Source organism: Dendrobates tinctorius, unplaced genomic scaffold, assembly GCF_039654945.1.
Source record: "Dendrobates tinctorius isolate UK_male_01 unplaced genomic scaffold, ASM3965494v1 ptg000037l, whole genome shotgun sequence".
In the NCBI taxonomy this organism is placed as follows: Eukaryota; Metazoa; Chordata; class Amphibia; order Anura; family Dendrobatidae; genus Dendrobates; species Dendrobates tinctorius.
The window spans coordinates 15717218-15735892 of NW_027361705.1; the positions used below are offsets into that span (position 1 = coordinate 15717218).

Sequence of the window (18675 nt, forward strand, 5' to 3'; positions counted from 1 at the left end):
CTGAATTGCTGTTATATTTTATTAACACTTTTTATTTCTTTTTACTTAAATTTTCTTTCTGGTGCAATCCCCATTAGGAAACATGCTCCACTATTGGCAATGCCATCCAGTGTACATCTTGCCACATGTATGCAATCCTTTTACTTTTGGTAAATATATTATTGGGAGTAAGCGTCCGGCGTTATGGGATGTATGGCATATCACTCATATCAGTCACAGCAGGATGTTACCTTTGACAGTAACACAATGAGATTGAGTCAGTGTTCTGCAAAGAATGTTGTATATGGTCACAATTGACTAAGAGGAATATTTTTTTTTTTAATAGAAACATGAAAATTTTGATTTGTTATTAATTGGGCTGTCGGTTACTACTGGTTACCATCTATTTCAATGTTGAGGTCACTTTGATATTACTAAGGCTGTGTTTGTACTACAAAAGCATTAATGTGTTCGGATACAGTCGTAAGAGATTATAGAGTGACACATATGTCTTTTGAGGGTAAGTGGAAGCGTTGCAGTATTACAGTTTGTTGGGTATAAATCCTCAGTAATTCAAATGTTTGGGAAAAATTCTAGGAATGTGGCAAATTGGAATTTCAATACATGCAATCATCTCTAGTTAATGACTTGTGCAATGCTAAGTGATCTTAACCCTCTTAAACTGGATAACCTTCTGTGACAAGTAATGTAGATGGTACCCTGTGGGTTATGATAACCGCTGCAACATCTATATGCTTGTGTTACATAATCTCTTGGCTGTCTTGTCTGTAGATCACGCAGAAATTACAATACATTCCCAATAAACATTTGCACTTGAGTACGAACATTTTTATTTAAATATAAGACAGGCAATTAGTAAAAAATACAGACAACTCAGGAGGTACCTAAAAAACGGGAGTCCTGCCTCAACATTTACACTATACACTGTACAGTAAGTTCCATAAATCAAGAAACAGAAAATGAAATAAACAAGTAATATATACAGGTTCATTGTAACATAAGAATCTTATATACATAACATGATGTACACAGTACATCACTTCACATACAGGGTCATCTAAATACAAATAACATCATATAAAAAATGGGATTTAATTATTCAAAATCATCTCATTTATGTGCTTGATACAGTCATATCCATTTCAATATTGTTTTTGATACATAATAAGCATTATGACGTTATTCCGTTGTTTCTGGCTCTTATGTGTCTGTTAGAAATGCAATATTGCTCAGAATAATGTCAGTCAGCGACAGGGACAATTACCTGCCACATTTCTCTATTTTGTAGATTATTACAAAAACAATTGTTTTAATTTCAACTTCTCTTATTTGGTGTCCCCCCAAAAAATCTCTAAAATCTAATTAAGCTCATTTTTTTCTTTTAAATTGTAGGTTCACTTTAAATAATTACTTTCAATAAACTGGTGACACATCCTATATATACAGTAATAATGTAAGTGGGTCTGAAGCTCCTCCTCCATCTATAAAATCAGGAAGGCTTCTCGGAACTCTCCTTCCAACAGCAGTCTGGAATTGCGACATCTCACTGTACAAGTGGAATGCCATTGTGATCAGAAACAGCTCATAATAAAAATCTGGTAGTTTAGTTTGGAGTATCATCCCCTATTGGGGTACGATCACACATGGCATATTTTTTTCAAGAAATGTTGTAGTCCAAAATGTAAATGGGTTGTGTAGTAATTATTATAAAACCATGCACATGTTGCAGAAGCAACCACAGTTACTGTAGAATTGTGGACTACAGATGAGCAGACATTTTTAAATTTGAATTTTCTGACTGCGCTAAATTTTTACCAAAAAATACCAAATAAATTTACGCTATTATCAACACTGGAAAGCTTGCAATTGCTCAAAAAATTCACATGGGGGGGAGAAAAAGAGAGAACTCTACTAACCATAAGATCTTATACTTTACAAACGAAAGAGACGTATGACCCCTCTCAACACAAGAGCTTACATTTTGCAGGTGAGAAAGAGAGAGAGAGGACTTCACTTACCATAAGCGCTTACACTCTACAAGAGGGAGAGAGAACCCTATTGACCATAAAATCTTACACTCTACAGAAGAAAGAGATGACTCTGCTGACCATAAGAGCTTACATTCTACAGGAGAGAGAGCAAGAGAGGAAACCGCTGACCATAAGAGCATACACTCTACAGGAGAGAGAGGGAATCCCACTGACAATAAGAGCTTACACTCTACAGGAAAGCGAGGGCATCTCACAGACCATAAGAGCTCACACTTTACAGGAGAGAGAGGACCGCTGATCATAAGAGCTTACACTCTACAGGAGAGAGAGTGAATCCCACTGACCATAAGAGCTTACAGTCTACAGGAGAGAGGGAATCCCACTGACCATAAGAGCTTACACTCTACAGGAGAGAGAGGACCGCTGATCATAAGAGCTTACACTCTACAGGAGAGAGAGTGAATCCAACTGACCATAGGAGCTTACATTCTACATGAGAGAGGGAATCCCACTGACCATAAGAGCTTACACTCTACATGAGAGAGGGAATCCCACTGACCATAAGAGCTTACACTCTACAGGAGAGAGAAGGAATCTCACTGACTGTAAGAGTTTACACTCTGCATGAGAAAGAAAGAGAGGACCCCTCTGCCTATAAAAGCTTACACACTACAAAAGAGAGAACCCTGCTTACCTTAAGAGCTTACACTATACAGGATAGAGAGAAGACCCAGCTGACTATAAGAGCTTACACTCTACATAAGATAGAATAGTGCCAAGTGACCCTGGAGATGGAAAACTACTTTGCCATACAAACTATATTCGACTGGTAGTCACTGATCTGTGATGGCCCCAGGTACTGACCACCACTGTACCAGGTATAATAATCCACTAGATGTTATACCTGCAAGATATTATAGGGTGGCTTGCATGGCAATGCAAAATGAAGTTAACCTGGTCTCTGATGCTTCAGCAGTGTGGGAAATGATGCTGGGCAACTTTTTTTTATGAACCAAAAATTTCAAATGTTCAAATTTACATGAAGCTGGCAAATTTTAGGAAATTTGACACAAACTCAATCCTCCATGGATCGATCTGCTCAACCCCTCTCCTTATGTACTTGTGTGTCCCTTGTCTTACACATGTTTATTATACTTGTCTATATTTCCCCTTTTCACATGTAAAGCGCCATGGAATAAATGGCGCTATATAAATGCATAATAATAATAATCTCTAGTGTGGAGTTAATTAATGGCTCGATTTCTATAATGGTTGTGTTCTCTGAAACACTATTAATGTCTTCTAGTTTTGTTGTCCTGATCTCCACATATAATATCAGTATAGTTATGGATGTGTAGTTTATTAGAGACAAAATAATTACATGTCTCTGTTTCCCAAAATGCAAGCCATTACAATCTCTAGACTTGAAATAAAATCTCTACCTCTATAATCTGAAATCTCAACCACAGACCCAGACTGCTGTGCATTAACTACTGGATTTTTTATTTTAACTCAAACCAGAAGAAAATGCACCGAGAAACAAACAAAAATAACCATTTAAAAATAATAAGAACATATTACAAATTGATTATATTAAGATTTACCAAATCTTTAAGTAATTTTAAAAGTGAACCTATACATCAAGTGTATCTGCCAACCACAAACAGAGCATGAAAGGGATAGTCCACTACTCTGTCATTGATGACCTATCCTTAGGAGCTGGTAACGGCTGATCAGAGTTGGAGCAGCTTGTTGGAGCACCTTCAATAGTATAATTTCCCTATGATGGCCATTGATACTAAAGGGCAGATGGCCAAACACTTTTTGAACAGACAAACAGATATTTCTCCTCATGCAAATGCATGCTTGATTTGGTCAAGGGTTCATATATTCTAAATAGGGACAATTGTTTTGGCCTCAGGTTCAGTCATCCAAAATGTGTGTGGCCACATTTATCCATTTGATAGGATTATCCAATATTCTAGACAATCTAATTAATTTCAAATTTATACACTTCCAATAAATTAGTTTTTTTACATCAACAAGTTCCATAAGGCATTGCGATGTCATGACTTTATGAATGGAACCACCCATGATGCTAATGTTAACAGATCTCAAGGTTTCTACCAGGACAATTAGGGCAGATAACGTCCGCCATACTGGTGGTTCATGCATAATGCAGCTCTTCCTTTTTACAGCAAGAGAGACCTAATGAGATCTCATGGAGATTTGAGACTGTTCATGGCTACGATATATAAACATAGGATGAATATTCTGTTTAGTGAAACAGGTGAGAAAAACGCTTTTAGACTAATTGTAGATGTGGGTTCATCAGAGCAATTTTTTTGCCTACTGGCAAACTCATCAAATTGTAAAGTCTACAGGCAAAGCAAAGAAACAATTTTAGGGCGCAACATTTCTGGTAAAATTACATATGCTTACATTGAGAGGGGAATCACAGTTCTTGTGGTGTTGAAAATCTTTATTGACCACTTCACTAGAATTTGAACTTGTATTTGAAGGTACATCTATTCGGCCCTATAGGAAGAAGAAACAATAAAATAAAATATTAATATTAATTATCTCAGCCCTTACAATGTTTATGATCTATCAGTGGAAAAGATGACAACTGATAACAAATAACTGAATATTAGAGATAGGTGAATATATTCAATTGGAAATGAATTCTACTTGCATATTACAAAAGTCCACATTTGCAAGAATGAAAATTATTTTGTAATTCACTTCTGCGTTGACTCAGCAGAACAACACCCAGCAACCACCATTTTTCTGAACCATAAAGGGCCATTAAAGGGTGGAAGAATAAGAAAGAAAAGAAGCCTTCGGCTACATTCACACAGTGAGATTTTGGTGAGTTTTTGATTCTGCAGAAATTCTTTTTATTCAGTTGCAGTTTTTCATTTTGTTTTTGAGTGTATTTTACATGTTGTGCTTTTATTGCATTTTTGCAATGCATTTTTTTCTTTTTGTTGTCTTATGCTTTAAATAAAATTGCTTTACTTTGATACGTCCTACTATTTGGTTTTGGCAAAATGTTATTGATATACTTGGGTACAAATTACGTGTGGTTTTGAAGCATTTCCTCCATGGAAGCACGCTTAAAATGCATGTGTATTTTTTCCTCCAGATTTTCAGCATCTAATGTAAGTCTATGGGGAAAATCTGCACAGAAAACTCAGCGTACCCACAAAAAAAGTAATGTGCTGTGGATCTGAAAAAAGCACCGGAGGTGAGCTTATGCGGCATTACCAAGAAGCACAGAGGGCCTGAGATTTCTATAAATCCCATGCAATTTGCTTGAGCTGTAAGTCCCTATGTTTTTAACTCAGCAAAAATATGCAGTGTCCAAAATTCACCAAAATCTAATTTTGGGAACATAGCCTTACTACTCATCTCACTGGCCACTCTGCTCCAGTACTAAAATGGTCTGACCACTCATGCTAGGCCAGGACATCTAGATCTGATGATTCCTGAAACACTTGGTGCATGGGCGTAAGGTGACTACGTATGTTTGACCTTTCACAGAGTTACACAGAACGTCCCAGGCCTCATCAGAGACAGAAGTCCTGACCTATTTGCAATATTAGAAACTGGAGAAATTCGTTGAGTACATATGGGTTGAATTTCTCCAGTTTCTAATATTACAACTTGGCCACCGGCTGACCAGTGTAGGTGCAGCGGCTGTCAACTCTAACAAGTTTCTAAGTACTATTTTTTATCTTCCATCAGGTGAGTGCAATTTGATTGTATAACATCCCTTATTTATCAGATAAGACCCTATTTTCACTTTTCTCTCCTAACTATTCTCTAGAAGTCCTGACCTAGCATGAAGACTCAGGGATTCAGTACTCAGAACAGTGTTAAGAAGATGCGTGTAGGAACAGAAACATGACAGTGAGGAGCAGTTGACCTGGAGAGGTGTGCTGTAAGGTATAAGTATTTTTTTTCTTTTACAACTTACAATTATTATGCTCTGGGGTCTTCAGAGACCCCAGGGAACAATAAAGGACATTACAATAGCTTAAATAACTTCTTTGCAAATCATAGGGTATAAACACTGGCGCTTTCTCTTAATCCTCAAGGGGTGGATGCAGCTGCAGGTAGTAAAAAATGGATTTGTGTGCTGACCGTTAGAACTAAATAGCTAGATATTTGTGTATCACTACCGTGCTTGCAAATATCACTGTATAAAAGGACAATAATAATACACAATATACAACTTTCTGCAAATCAAATTTCTTGGAAAAAATTGCAGGCGCAGGCAAATTTGAATTTGCCTCATCTGCTCATCTCTAGTGAATATCGTTAATCACTAAAGCAAATTACCATTAGCACTTAAAATTGAAAGTGTCAAAAGGATGAAAAAAATATATTAAGAAACACAGGCATAATTATAGTACATGCAAGGGTCGCAATCAAACCCGAGTCCTGGAGACTAGGGGTTCTCAAAAGGTTCCATTGGCCCATATGAAAAGACAATTGCAATTAAAAACCTGTGATAGCTGGCGGACCTGTTGGGAGATTCAAGTTACTCATTTAAACATTTAAAATAAAAAGTGATGAGAGGATGAAAACCAAATATATGCTGAGATAGAACACCTAGTGGAATTTTTCTACCAGAAAAACTTGTTACAAAATCTTAGTGAACCAGCTGAAATCCCACAGCAAAAGGACCATGGGTTACATGTAGATTTTGCACCTATAGTAATTTTCTAAACTGTATTGTAGCTTTCTCTGGATTCACGGGGAAATATCTGCCCCACAAATCCACAGCATGTGGATTACAGCTCAGTAATATCTCTATTTGTCAGTTATAGGTTACACTGTATTCTCCGTAATACTGGTACATAATGCAGATTGGCTAATTCTTAGTTTAGTCTTCTATACCCTCCACATGTCTCATTTCAAGGGGTAGGTTGTAGTAAGGGTTGATGTGATCTTCACATTGTACAGAAATACCATCATTTATGCCTAGGTTGTTTGATAGCCCAGGATGTGCCACTCCTGAGATCGCTCCCATCCCCCTTCAAAATTAACTCTTAAATATTGCATGGAAGTGCAGGATCCCTCAGAGTGCTGATACTTTCCTCTTTGACTAACAGATGAGGGGTCAAAATCACCTTTTAATTTCATAATAGGATATTTGAAAATAAGTATTCTAAACCAGACCACCTTTTTTAAGTTTACAAAGTTAATAATTTGCTTATGCATAGTAGTAGTAGGAATAGTAGTCCAGCAGGAGTAATTCAATAATTCATATTCTAAGTAGCCACACTTACATTAGAATAGTATGGGAGTCACTAAAGCTGAAGCCAGACCCTGTGTACGACCTGTGTGTGATCAGCACCCCATACAAGCCTTTTTTATGCGTAATTTTAATCCTAAGCAACCACCCGCTCCATGAGTTGGTAGGTTTTAGAGTGGTTGTCTCATCAGTATTTTGAACCTGCATTGCCTCCATCATTATTAAGTGGGTCTGCTGCACCCTGATAGTGCATTAGTTTTTAAGACCTGGGCATGGAGGTACTGTTGCCCTTTTTTTCTGTGTTAATTTTTGGGTGAATTTGAATTAATCTTTCTGTTACTTTGCTTTTAATTTTATGGATGTGAACACAAATCAACTACATTTAGTGGGTTTGCTGCATCCTACTATTAGTTTTTAAGACCGAAGCAGTTAAATACGGTTGTCCTTTTTTGCTGTGTTAATGTTCACACCCATAATAAAAGATTTGGCAAAAAATTATACAATACTGCGCAAAACAATAGTGATAAAGCAAGGAGATAATATTCAAACAATAACAGGAAGACAAAGGGATAAATAATTTGTCCAGGAAAGATACAACAGTGACAAGAATTTATTGCTAGAAGTTTTCTTCACATTCACATTAGAGCAGGTAAAGTGCCAATCCTACTTCAGTAGCAGACATTGTTGCTATTTTTGCACTATGCGCAGCAAAAATGCACTTTATTTTCATATTTACATTAAAGACTCAATTTTTTAGCTATTTTATTGTGGGTTTGCAAATGTTTCCTAATGTGTTGCTGTTCGATTTCCATTAGTTTGCATATTGAGACATTTGGCACCCTACTCTCCATTAGCTGAGGCACCTTCTTCTCTAGTTAGGCATTTAAAATGTAGTCATTGCCATATATATTACTCAATGGAGAACTGCACGCCATGCATACAGTAGGAGACAGCTAAGCTTCTTATATTAAGTCAATCAGTGTGTCACTGATGCTTATCACACTCAGAATATCAACTGATTGAAAAGTATAAACCGAGAGCCCATTTCATTAGGTGCTTATACAATTAGACTTACATGTACATCATTCCCACTTTCTGCTTCCATTATTTATGTTTCACAGACCTCTGTGCTTCAATTATGTGGCTAATGTCTTACAGCATGAGAGATTGAGCTTTTATAATTTTGGCTTCCAATATTATTACTAAAGAGTAGTGATAAGTGAACATGCTTGCCACTACTCGTTACTCACCTGAGTATCACTGTACTCTGTGTACTCGGCGAGCATTGAGCATTTCCGGGATTACTCGGGGGGGAACTCCGGTCTCCACCCAGCTTTTTTCGCGGACTTTAGAGACCCCATCAAGATGCAGGGATTTGTCTGCCAGGCAATGAAATGCCGCAGCCATCTTTGTTGTGGTCGTGCAGTGATTGGCTGGCCACACAGCATCATCAAGGGTATAAGAGACCGGGCGCTGCCCTGCTTGGTGCATTCAGATCTGGAGTGAAATAGTGTAGGGAGAGCTGCTGCTGAGATAGGATCAGAATTGGGGATTTATTAGTTAGTGTGGGGTCTACCACCCTAAACTACTCACATCCAGCTAAACCAAGAGTCCTTCTAAGGGACTAATTCCATAGTATACAGGTTCCAGTGTTAGGTAGGCAGGGTAGTGTACGTCGCTCTATACACATCAGTGCATAAAGATCATTGCATACATCATAAGGTCCATTCCCTTCCTGTGTTCTGGTGCTGTTGCTACCTGTAGAATATATTGGTTGGTATATAGCTAGCCACAGGTGTAATTGGAATACAAGCCACACATTATTTGGTGTGGTATCTCCGTGCCAGCTCATATCTGCGTGCTCAAAGTTTGGCCAGTTTATGGCATTTTTTGTCCTGGGTTAAACTGTATTTATATACAGCACTATTGATCCCCCCCGCAAAAAAAAAGGAACAAAAAAACCCACATTTTTCATAGTGGTATCTCCGTGCCAGCTCATATCTGTGCGTGCTCAAACTTTGGCTAGTTTACGGCAGTTTTCTTTTTTTGTCTTGGCTGTCACTGTACTTTCATACAGCAGTATTTAGCCAAAGAAAACAAAATAGGTCACACATTTGTAGTAGTGGTATCTCCGTGGCATTTCATATCTGTGTGTGCTCAAAGTTTTCTTTTTTTGTCCTGGGTTTTACTGTACTTATATACAGCACTATTTAGCCCCCCCAAAAAACATTTGTCATAGTGTTATCTCCGTGCCAGCTCATATCTGTGCGTCCTCAAAGTTTGGTCAGTTTAGGCCAAAACACTGTAACTTTTTTGCAGTCTGTTAACGTAATTATTAAATCAGATGACCAAAAACATTTTTACCTAAAGTCCAGATTGGGAAAAGTGTGGTTTTCAAGCGCACGCATGGGCATACCCACCGTGGGATGGGGGTGGCAGCTGCCCCCCCAGAAGCAGTGGCAGGCCACGCACCTATCCTGCTGCCGGTCCTTCAAATCTTCAGGCACTGTGCCACCGGCTTTACAAGTGCATGCAGTGGCACGTGTGCCCTGTACATAGGGAGTTAATATGAATGTCCTGACATTGAATGTCAGGACGTTCTTTGTGGCGAGAGAGAGAGAGCGCTCTGCTCTCCCTGTCTCCCGCCCTTGGCTGCAGCACGCCACTGAACCTGAACCATCAGGTCAGTGACTCTGGCATCTGGAGGAGCATACTTGCGTGCTCCTGAGGCAATCTACAGTTTCAGATAGGACAGGTACTGAGCTGGGGCTGGGCTGAGGTATTCAGGGGCTGGGGGCTCGCTGTGGCTGAAGTATACAGGGGCTGGGGGCTGGCTGTGGCTGATGTATACAGGGGCTGGGGGCTGGCTATAGCTGATGTGTATACAGGGGCTGGACTAATGTATACAGGGGTTGGACTGATGTATACAGCGGTTGGACTGATGTATACAGTGGCTTGACTGATGTATACAGGGGTTGGGGCTGATGTATACAGGGGCCTGGGGCTGATGTATACAGGGGTTGGGGGCTGCTGTATACAGAGGCTGGGGGCTGATGTATACAGAGGCTGGGGGCTGGCTGTTGATGATGTATACAGGGGCTGGGGGCTGGCTGTTGCTGATGTATACAGGGGCTGGAGGCTGGCTGTTGCTGATGTATACAGGTGCTGGGGGCTGGCTGTGGCTGATGTGTATACAGGGGCTGGGGGCTGGCTGTGGGTGATTTGTATACAGGGGCTGAGGGCTGGCTGGGCTGATGTATACAGGGGCTGGCTGGGCTGATGTATACAGGTGCTGGCTGTGGCTGTGATGATGTCTATAATGGGGCTGGGGGCTGGCTGGGTTGACGTATATACTGAGGCTGGGGTCTTGCTGTAGCTGATGTATATACAGGAGCTGGATGTGGCTGTGCTGATATATACAGGTTGAGCAGGGATTAGTGGGCTGGAGCTGGTGATGATGTATATACAGGTGCTGGGCTCAGTGGACTGGAGCTGGTGATAATATATATGCAGGTGCTGGGCTCAGGGAGCTGAGGCTGGTGATGATGTACATACAGGTATGGGGCTCATTATACTGTATGGAGCAGTTTCATTCACTTTTTTCATTCTATAATTTTACAACCTGAATGACCATGGATTGCCACCCCCAGTTGAGATCCTAGGTACGCCCATGAGCACACGTATCACATAAAAGTTGCCTCCCAAATCACCCTTTTGTAGTGAACGTGTATAATATTCTAGTCCATTTTCAATGGGCAAGGTGTGTGGTAAGGGACGGGGAAGTGGATGTGATTGTGATGGTGCAGGCCGAAGCCATAGGCAAGCTGAAATTGGCCCACCGAAAACACCCACATCTTCTCGCTGGACCTTAGTGTCCGAAGTCCTAGGGGACCATGGCAAGACAGTACAATTGAAGCCAGAGCAGTGTGAAAAGGTTGTTGGTTGGATAGCAGATAATACTTCCAGTTACTTATCCACTACCCTGTCTTCAACATGAAGCCGTTAATCTGAACCGCATATTCCTTACCCTGATCCTCCTTAATCCCACCCTACTGAGTGCCATGAGACAACTGATCCCACACTCGGACACTCCGAAGAGCTGTTTAGTTTTCCATTTGGAGATTCATGCCTCTCGCCCGGTCTACTTGAAGTGGGCCAAGATGATATTCCATGTAGCGATGCACAAATCTTTGAGCAGCCACGGTCACAAGAGGTGGACAATAAAGAGACAAAATTGCCAGAAAATCAGGAGGAGGACCAGGGTGGGGAAGTGGAAGATGAGGTGGTGGATGATGTAGTAACAGACCCAACCTGGCAGGAGGACATGCAGAGCGAGGACAGCATCATACAGGGGGAGGTAGGCATCGCACCACTTCAGGCAGGAAGAAGCAGTGTGGTGGCTGCAGACAGAAGGCATGCAACCGTTCCCTGTAACACCAACCTGACGGAAGTTGCCAGTCCAACTGTTAGGTCTTCCCTAGTCTGGTTATTTTTTAAAAACTGCCGATAACCCCAAACAGGCCATTTGCAACACCTGTCATGCCAGCATCAGCAGGGGTAGCAAAACAACCAGCGTTACCACCACCAGCATGATTAGGCACATGGCAGCAAAGCACCTGACTTTGTGGGCCCAACTCCAGGCTCCAGGAATAGTGTTTGCGGGTGACACCACTGCTTCTTCCACTGGTGTGCGTGCAAGCCAATCCCCTGTCCATGGTGCATGCGAAGATGTCTCCTGCCCTGCACCTGCCATTGCCCACAGTAAGATAGCACCATCATCAAGCACGTCCACATCCTTGTCCCAGCGCAGCCTTCAGTTGTCCATACCCCAGTCATTGGAACATAAGCGGAAATATGCAGCCAACATCTGACAGGCTACAGTACTAATTTCTCATATTTCTTGTCTGCTTGAGCTCGAAATGTAGCCTTTTAGGCTTGTGGAGACGGACGCTTTCCGCAACCTGATGGCGGCAGCTGTCCCAAGGAACTCGGTCCCCAGCCTCCACTATTTCTCCCGCTGTGCCGTCCCAACATTACACAAGCACGTGTCCCACAACATTACCTGTGCCCTCAACAATGCAGTTACTGGGAAAGTAAACTTAAGTGCTTGTAGCCAGGGATGGTACATCTCGTTGACGGCACACTGGGTAGGATAGTGGAAGCCGGGACCCAGTCAGACCTTTGGATGGAACACGTCCTCCCAACACCAGGATTTCGGGCCCTACGTTAATCAGGGTTGCCCCCTCTGTGTACAGCTCCTGCACCTCCTCCTCTTCAGCCTCCATGTCAGCAATGAGCACATAGGTCACAATCTGGAAGCACTGCAGCACTGCCAAAGAAAAGCAGCAACAGGCTGTGCTGAAGCTAATCTGCTTAGGTGACAAACATGCTGAAGTGTTATTGACAGCTCTGAAGGAGCAGGCAGATGTGTGACTGACACCGCTGACACCGCTAAATCTCCAGCCAGGCATGGTTGTGTGTGACAATGGCAGGAACCTGGTGGCAGCTTTGAGACGAGGTGAACTGATGCATGTACCGTGCCTGGCCCATGTGCTGAACCTTGCTGTTCAATGTTTTCTAAATAGCTATCCAGAGCTGCAGGATCTGCTGGTTTAAATACGCCGCCTGTGTGCACATTTTAGAAAGTCAGCTACAGCTTCAGCCGCCCTTGCCATGTTTCAGCAGTGATTGCAGATTCCGGCTCACTGACTGGTGTGTGATGTAAACACACATTGGAACTCTACACTGCATATGCTAGAAAGGATTTGTGAGCAGAAGCAGGCAATTGTTGAATACCAGCATCAGCAAGGCCATCGTTTTTCAGGTTTGACTCCACACATAAGACCTCAGGAGTGAACATGGATGTCAGACATATGTAGCATCCTCCAAAACTTTGAGGAGTCCACCAAGATGGTGATCAGCGATGAGGCCACAATTAACGTCACCATCCTGCTCATCTGCATTCTGAAAAGCTTTCTGCTCACAATGAAAGAGGAGGCATCGCAAGCAGAGCACGAGGACATGGAGCAAGGAACCATGCAGGGTGAATACACACAGCCCAGCCTCGTGTCATCCCAACATGGATTGGTTGACAATGAGGAAGAGGAGGAGGAGGAAGAACAGGAGCTACTTTCATGCGCTATAGACGGGACTACAATCACAACTGTCATGCCGTCTGTTCACCATGGATGGCCTGAGGACAGGGAAGAAGATGAAGAGGAAGAGGAGGAGGAGGACGACACCTTGATCAGTCGTCCTGTTGGTGAGGACATGGAAGACTTGCCTGTTAAAAGTCTTGCACGCATGGCTGACTTTATGTTGCGCTGCCTTTCCCATGACCCTCGTATTGTCAAAATATTGGGTACCTGTCATTACTGGCTAGTGACACTGTTAGACCCATGATACAAGGATAACTTTCATTCTCTCGTTCGAGAGGCAGACAGGTATACCAAAATTGTTCAGTACCATAGGGCCATTATTGGTGAATTAAGAAAATTCCCATCTCAAAACGCTGGTGGCAGAGATAATAGTTTGTTGGCCAACCAAGCAGGACATGTGAGACAGACACAAGTCCACTCCAGCAGAGGCATGGGAACACTGGCAAAGTTCTAGGACAGTTTTTGAAGAACCTCCCATCACCCATGCACTGAGGCTGAGGGAGTACCTTGCTGACCGCACCAAAGTTCTCTGTGATTCTTGTGTGCCTTTTAATTATTGGGTATCCAAGCTGAACATGTGGCATGAGCTGGCTCTTTATGCGTTGGAGGTTCTGGCCTGCCCTGCCGCTAGTGTCCTGTCCGAGCGGGTTTTTGGTGCTGCTGGTGGTATTATCACAGATAAGCACAATCGCCTTTCAACAGAAAAAGCAGACAGGCTGACTCTTATAAAAATGAACAGGGTATGGATTGGGCCTGACTTCTCGACACCACCAAATGATGACAGCGAAGCCTAAACTCCAATATAATGTTTTTTGGGAGGTGTATTTCCATGCACCTCTTCACAACCAAACATGGATATATGCTTCCTGATTTTAGCTATTTGGTGTTCTCCTCCTCCTCCTTCTCATCCTCACTGTCCACCACCACTTCAACATCAGGGTGAACGTATTCAGTCATGATCCGGTCACTCTATGTTTTGGCAAGTGTGTTACGATGCCCGTCACCAAAATACAAAAAATATGTACACCCCCACAGGGGAAATGTTTGCCAGCCCACACAGAAAGTTGTATGGGCATACCAAGTCTAGGAGACCCGCTCCTAGAAATTTGGCCTATTTTTTAAGCAGGCCTTCCTCCATGTCTGATCATCCACCGCCACTAGATCAAAAGGGTTTACCTGTTCCGTGCAGCTACAGCCAGTGTTGCATTATTAACAATGGTGGGTGGTTAGGCTGTGACTTGTTCTGAAAAAGGTTGAGGTGTACCCTACAGGGGAAATGTTTGCCAGCCCATACACAAAGTGTATGGGCATTCCAAGTCTAGGAGACCCGCTCCTATTTTATGGGACATTTTTTGTTAAGAGGCCCCCCTCCCTGTTTCTTCCAAGGGGGATTGGAGTGATTGGAGTGCATATGACTTGGCAGCAGGGCAGGCCTTGCTGTCAATGCATAAGATAAGAGTATGGGAGTACCAAGTGAATAATGTGAAGTGGATATTCCTGTGCCCATCCAGTATATGGGTTCAAAGGCTTTTTGGGGTGCATATGACTTGGTAGCAGGGCAGGCCTTGCAGTCAATGCATAAGAAAACAGAATGGGAGTACAAAATGAATAATGTGAAGTGGATTTTCCAGGGCCCATCCAGTACCTGGGTTCAAAGGCATATTGGGGTGCATATGACTTGGTAGCAGTGCAGGCCTTGCATTCAATGCAACATTTTTTATGAAAGCACTCCTGGACATCTCGTGAAAGGGGTATTGGGGTGCGTCGTAATTCTTGGCAGCACATCCACTCACTGCATAGGCTATAACAGTTTAGGAGACTCACTGTTTAATAATGGCCCTTTAAGCAGATTAATGCTGCCTGATACCCCTGTAAAAATAGGCTCTGTGACTTTAAGAGTCCCTCATTCATAACTGAAACAATATGGCCAGCTAGGGTTGTTAAATGTTACAATGATATTTCCCAATGAATGCATTTGTATTGGTTGAAAGCAATGTTAAAGTTGAAAAATGCTTCAAAAACGCTGTGTCTGAACATAGCCCAAGTGGTGGATGAACATTTTGGTCTGGGGTTAATTACTTTGCCTTATATACAAGTCATTAACTTGTAATGGATGAACCTTAACTTACTGTATTTCCCAGCAAAATCCATTTTGGTTTGGTTTTGGCATGAAACTCTGACAACATTGTTTAAAGCTGTAAACTAGGAGTCAGGAACACTGACAGGGGCAGTCCCCATGTTGTTCCTGTGTCATTTGAGCAGAGTTTCCATCATTTTCTGCAAATTGCCTCTTCAGAAAGAAAGAGGACTTTTACTCTACAGCGCCACCTATTGGTAGTAGCGATCCTACAAGTCACAATCAACCCTTTAACGAGTCTTGTAGTATGACTTAGGATACAAGCCAAATCAGAATCTCAATTTGCAGACACGGTGTTTCAAGCTGTTGGCTCTCGTCAGTGCAAAGTATGAGATCTGATTTGGCAAGGTGAGAGGCTCTGGACTAGGGTCTAAGAAGTAAGGTTTCTCCTTGCGGAGAGTGACATGCCAGCTGTGGCTTGTCAAGGTAAGGAGACTTATTCGCCGTGCAATGCTCCTCTGGGAAAATAATATGCAAATTGCCTCTTCAGAAAGAAAGAGGACTTTTACTCTACAGCGCCACCTATTGGTAGTAGCGATCCTACAAGTCACAATCAACCCTTTAACGAGTCTTGTAGTATGACTTAGGATACAAGCCAAATCAGAATCTCAATTTGCAGACACGGTGTTTCAAGCTGTTGGCTCTCGTCAGTGCAAAGTATGAGATCTGATTTGGCAAGGTGAGAGGCTCTGGACTAGGGTCTAAGAAGTAAGGTTTCTCCTTGCGGAGAGTGACATGCCAGCTGTGGCTTGTCAAGGTAAGGAGACTTATTCGCCGTGCAATGCTCCTCTGGGAAAATAATATGCAAATTGCCTCGTTTTTAGACCTTAAAATGACCCCCGGGGGGGATCGCGGCAAAAATGTTCGGATCTCCCATAGACTTACATTGGGCTCATTGTTCTGTCCGAGTACCTGAGTATTCCAATTTGCTCGACCCAAGCAACAAGCACCCGAGCATTGTAGTGCTCGCCCATCACTACTAAAGAGCATTTACAATTTGCATTTAGAAATGGAAGCAACAAATAACCTCAAAATATGTGCATGCAACATTTTTTTTTTAGGCGAGTCCACTCCAAAACCAGCCTGAAAATGCGATAACTAAGGTAAATGCTCAAAAAAATGAACATATGCATCTCTATGTAAGAATCACTTGCTGCTCTTATATGTTCAGTCTTTTGAATGTTTCTAAAGTGCTTCAGGTTTGCAAAGATGTCAAGTGGTTAAAAGGAGTCACCTGCCAATCTTCAAGTATTTTGAACTATGAAAATGCTCTATACATTACCAAATAGGAAGACCACAAGTTAACGCCCAATTATTTTTTTTTAGCTTATTGCCAGTGGTTTTACTTCAACAGTAAAAAAAGATGAACTAAACATGAAAAAGCAAAAATAACCACTAGTGGCCAAACAAAAACTAAACAAGTGCTCAGAAAATGACCATTAAAATTCTGAAAAATATGCTTCAAGAAAAAATAACGCCAGCATTTCCTGAACAGATTACCACTTGAAAGCCTTGTAAGGGGTACCCGTGTGAAAAAGACATTGTGTGCCCAAACCCTAACATAAAAGCAAAACCTTTAGAAGTGAAGCTAAAAAAATCCCCAAATTTCCCCAAATACAGTGCCTTTTACCTATGGCAATCTGGGAGTAGTGTTTTTCCTACTCCCAGTCAGCTGCGTTTGATCACCATGGCAACCAGCTGTTCGGAACGGCGGAACGCACTAAATAAAAATAAATAATAAAGTGCGTTCGCCGCTCGGGGTCCACCGTGCAGTAGATGTTACACCGCTTCTAAGTAGTGACAGACGAGCAATATGGCGGAAATGCGTATCGGGTTGAACGTCACCCAAGTGTGGTAAGCAATCTCTGTTTGCTCACAGAGATGTCAGCAGAGGTAAACACAAAAGGCTGAGCCTGTTAGTGTCACAGGTCTCAGGTAAATGCACACACGGTGTCTGGTCCCAGGAACAGGACCCAAGACAGAGGAGCTGCGTCCATCTAGACCTACCGTGCATGCGGTGTTGCTACTGTGGATGCCAAAGAGGGCTGCAACTGCAGTGAGGCATAGGACACTGCCGCTAGTCAACAAAGCAAGGAAGCAGGCGCAAGGAAGCAGGCGCAATGTCGGACGCTAGCACTGTGGATGATGCTGTAGTGGCTTGAGGCTTGCCACGCGCTGGTGCTGACTCTAGTCTAAGTCCCTGGACACATTCGTAATATCAGAGGGAGGGGATCTTAATGAGTCATTCGCAGGTTCATACATCCATCATCATTTGCACAGTAGCAACTAGAGACTATACTAGCGCATGGCCGAACAGTCATGCGGGCTTTTTATAACCGGGACCTTCCGGAAGCTTCCAGATCTCCGAGATGGACCAATGAGATCTGGAGCAGGACCTGGACACATGACTCCCGATCTCCAATGGGAGATCGTCTCGTGAGCATGCCCAGTAGGAGAACAGAGGGACTTAGTCTCTGGAGCGATCTGCTGCAAAGCAATCTCCTCTGTGGTAGATAGACAGCAGGAGACCGCAGAATGTGAGGCTCTGGATTCCTGCAGAGCAGATGCAGAAACCTGACCCCTAACACCAGCACACATCAGTGATGTCAGTCTTCTTGGTTTATTTTATTTTAAATTGGTTTGGCATACCTCATTGCATGTTAAATGGATTATTTGGGACTATTATATTGATTGACTGTGCTTAGGATAAGTCATCATTGTCTGATTGATGTGGATGCGATACCAGGTACCCTAGCCAATTAGCTGTTACTGGTGCTGAACTGCTCACTTGCAAAGCTGCACAGCATATCTTCCCGCTATATAAATCCATGGAGGGAAAATGTTTAGTACCCAACCGAAGCCACTACTCCACTGATGAAGCTCCACAGCTGACCAGTCCCAGCCACCATCGGCTACAGGAACTGCAGATCGGCGGGTTGTTTCACCCCCACCAATTAGACACTGATGATCAATTTTATTCAATGAGGCAGTACAGATGACTATTTCTTTTTCACTTACTGAATCAGGGTGTGAAAAAAAAAATCACATGCTGCACTAGCTTCCTCTGGAAATTGGATGAATCTGTCAATCTAGTCTGTGGATGTGCAAAAGAAAAAAATCGGA

General features: G+C 42.5%; 1 protein-coding gene across 4 annotated transcripts in view; it reads right to left on the bottom strand.

The window, feature by feature from the left end:
* Window positions 1–18675, bottom strand: part of LUZP2 (leucine zipper protein 2) — a 1424041-nt gene that overhangs the window by 136327 nt on the left and 1269039 nt on the right. For all 4 annotated transcript variants that reach the window (XM_073573883.1, XM_073573880.1, XM_073573881.1 and 1 more), the window contains one exon: window positions 4434–4529. In XM_073573883.1, the coding sequence (XP_073429984.1) occupies window positions 4434–4529 (96 nt within the window). The remainder of the gene's footprint in view (window positions 1–4433; window positions 4530–18675) is intronic.